This window comes from Dipteris shenzhenensis, chromosome 7, assembly GCF_047967505.1.
Source record: "Dipteris shenzhenensis isolate YYH24624 ecotype China chromosome 7, Dip_SZ_1.0, whole genome shotgun sequence".
In the NCBI taxonomy this organism is placed as follows: Eukaryota; Viridiplantae; Streptophyta; class Polypodiopsida; order Gleicheniales; family Dipteridaceae; genus Dipteris; species Dipteris shenzhenensis.
Window position 1 is genome coordinate 43,806,881 of NC_141602.1, and position 3,556 is coordinate 43,810,436.

General features: G+C 37.3%; 1 protein-coding gene across 1 annotated transcript; it reads right to left on the reverse strand.

Annotated features, from left to right (window-relative positions):
• Nucleotides 1-2,535: 2,535 nt before the first annotated feature.
• On the reverse strand, nucleotides 2,536-3,099 carry LOC147900390 (dirigent protein 19-like). The gene has a single exon (XM_087376632.1). It carries the CDS (start codon nucleotides 3,097-3,099, stop codon nucleotides 2,536-2,538), a length of 564 nt encoding a protein of 187 aa, XP_087232758.1.
• Between the last annotated feature and the right edge of the window lie 457 nt (nucleotides 3,100-3,556).

Sequence of the window (3,556 nt, forward strand, 5' to 3'; positions counted from 1 at the left end):
ACTAAATACTACTAAATACTAGTGATACTAAATAGTAATAAGTGCTAACTAGTGCTAAATACTACTAAATACTACTGATACTACTAAATAGTACTAAATGCTAAATATTAAATAGCACTAACTACTAACTTAGAGTGTTGAATAGTAGATAATAAATGGTATTAAATGCTAAATAGTACTGAATGCTGAATACTAAATGATGAATAGTACTAAATACTAAATTATAGTTCTAAAAACTAAATAGTACTAAATACTAAATAGTACTAAATGCTAGATAGTGCTAAATGGTACTAAATGCTTAGTAGTATTAGTCTTTTAGGCTATCCTTTTAGTATTAAATGATATATAGTACTACATGCTAGGTGGTGCTAATATTACTAAATGTTGAGGACTGAGCACTAAATGCTAACTAATACTAAATGCTTAGTAGTATTTAGCATTTTTAGCTATCCTTTTAATACTAAATACACAGTACTAGCAATGCTAGATAGTGCCAAATAGTACTAAATGCACTAAATGCTAAATAGTACTAAATGCTAGGTAGTGCTAATATTACTAAATGTTGAATAGTCCTAAATGCTAAATAGTACGTGATGCTAAATAGTGCTGAATAGTACTAAATGATAAATACTACTAAATGCCAAATAGTGCTAAATGCTAAATAGTGCTGAAACACACAGTACTAGCAGTGCTAGATAGTGCTAAATAGTACTAAAAGCTAAATAGTACTACTGAATGCTAAATAGTGTTGAATACTACTAAGTACTAAATAGTACTAAAGTCTAGATAGTGCAAAATGTTAAACATTGCTAAATGCCAATTAGTTCTAAATCCTAAATATTGCTAAATCACATAAATAGTACTATTTAGTACTAAATAACTGACTTCAAATGTTCAGCATGTACAATATTATATTACTTTATTGAGTAATAAGTAATAAGAAAAAAAGAGTGAAGAAAATATACTTGCTTTATCAAAGCACATGGTAGCCAACCATGCATTTGACATAAATACATTGCAAGACGGATGAATACATTGCAAGTTCTCAGAAAAATGGAATGTTGCACACATGATGTGGTATGTGTGCAAGCATGGTGCAAAAAGCACATCAATAGTTTCTTGAGAAAATCCAAGCCCACAGAAAAGACAATTGCACATTTATTGAAAGGGTAAGTACACACTACTTGTAAGAGGACCCAACTCTAAAAACTAAAACATTGATTTGTACATGGAAGTTAAGAATCTTACCATTCAATATTCACATTCATAGTCGCTGCTGCAGAGCTTGTGGGATGGTGAAATGGTGCTAGATTCAGAACTCTGGGACCCTGACTTGGGAGCTTCTCAATCAGATGCCGCATGTTGCTCAAAAAGCTTAAGCTTGCTTGGTAGTGCTCTTCAATGCTGATTAGAGAGAGAGAGAGAGAGAGAGAGAGCAACAACAACAAAAGCAGAAAGTTTGCATGTCGACAGAAGGAATGACAAAAGACAACTGCATGCAAGTCTGAATATTGAATTATGGACGGAAAGCATTTAGAGAATGGAGGAAAAGAAAAGAATGAATAGAGAATGGGGGAAAAGAGAAGAATGAATAGAGAGAGAGAGAGAGAGAGAGAGAGAGAGAGAGACCCCCATCAACGTCCTGCGAGAAAATTCGATGTGGAAATCAAAAGTTCAGAAGTTCGAAAGTGGAAGATGGAAATCAGAAGTTTAGAAGTTCGAAAGTGGAAGTGATAGAGTGCAGGTTCGAGCATTCAGGATCAATTTTCTTTCATCAATCGGTCCTAGTTCAAAAGGTGGCCTTCTTGTCATCAAATAATCAATGATAGATGAAAACCAATTAGGGAGAACCTATTTGGAACAACGTGGCATTTGACAAGCCATCTTCTAGTGGACAACTAGCTCTTTTCTTAGCATCAAGTATGACATGTGGTCTACTAGGTAGACCATAGATGTTGAGCTCCCTTTTGAACAACTACATTTAAGTTGAACTCTTCTAGTACTAGAAGCCATGTACAGGTTATGTGCCAAATCAATTTTGAGTTTCTAAACATTCTTAGCAACTTTGGGAAAAAAGAGTAAACTTAACAAGAAATTAATGGCATAAATTGAGCATGTTTTCACAAACCCACAAATGGGTTAAAAATACCATAGTTTTTCTATACTCAAAGGCTACAAATCAACACAATAACATCGTTTTTAGAGAACACTAGGACAAATTTACATTTTTAAAGAAAAATACTTCTATGACACTTGTTTCAAAACAAACATGGCACTAATAAATAATCCAAATAGAAGATCTAGTTTACACACAACACTTAAATTCGACAAGCCATTCTTGTTAGTAGAACTATATGCAAGAAATTATGATATAACAAATGGACTAGTTAATGGAGTATATGGTTACTTTTGTAACAAAAACGTATATACAAATGGGATGTAATTAAATGTAATAGTTTCGTGTTCCTTCCGAGCTCCACCATTCATTATAGATCATAGAGAAGGCCTCTTGCTATGTAATACAAGTGCTTGAACTCAGAATTTTAAGTCAATCTGAAATTGAAACCAGGACACAGTCTGGCTGTGGACGACCTTAGTGGAAATCAGAGTTTGTGTTGCAACGCCTCGAGCATAAGCGAAGTCTCCTGTGCCACCCACAATGGGAGCATACTTGACGTTGTCGGTGGCTACATCCACACCTATCAAGCTAAAGGTACCGTTCCACTTGTGCGTGTGGATGATGAACGTCTGAACAAGGAAAAGCGTGAGCACCTGCTGCCCAACGTCGCCATACCAGCCCTGGACGCGGCCCAAGCGAGTGGAGGTGAGCGAAGGCGCGGAAGTGAGCGGGTTGTCGAAAGTGTGGATGACGCCAAACGAATTATTGTGAGGCTGGAGGGGCTGGGCGGATTGGACAGCAGTGAAGGAGGCGGGGTTGTTGAGGAAGCTGTTGTTTTGGACGGCGACGTACATGAAGAAGTCGAGAGATGTCGGTGGCGAAGTCTTATTAGCAGACACTCGGGAATGGCAAGCAGCAGCAGCAGGCGTGACCAAGGCAAGTGCAAGCAAAATGATAGAGATTGTGCGTGTGGAATCCATGGTGGAGAGCAGAAGCAAAGTCCTCGAGGGAGGGTTGTGAGGCCTACACTCTATATGCTGTGTGAGAGTTGTGCACACTCCAAGATTTATGTTTGATTCAGCAGTTGCACTCATGAAAGCTTTCCCTTTAAGTTCATGTTGCACCGCACTTTATAGTGTTGTGTTAAAATCTTAGCTGTTAAGGATAGTAGTGCACAGTGCATATTTATGATGAACGACTTTGATGAAGGTGAAAGCTTTGCCTCCAACTTGCTCCAAGTTCTTGTTGCAGTGCATTTTGTAGTATAGTATTTAAATCTTAGCTCTTATTCCGAGGGATGCTAGTGGAACACCTCAGATTTATGATGATGGAGTTTGATGAAGTTGCACTTACGAAAGCTTTCCCTTCACGTTCTCCTTGGAATGCATTTTCTAGTGTTGTTTTTAAACCTTAGCTCTTATGTTGCGGGATAGTAGT

Coding starts and splice junctions, on each gene's coding strand:
- LOC147900390 (XM_087376632.1), bottom strand. CDS start 3,099: ATGGATTCCACACGCACAATCTCTATCATTTTGCTTGCACTTGCCTTG.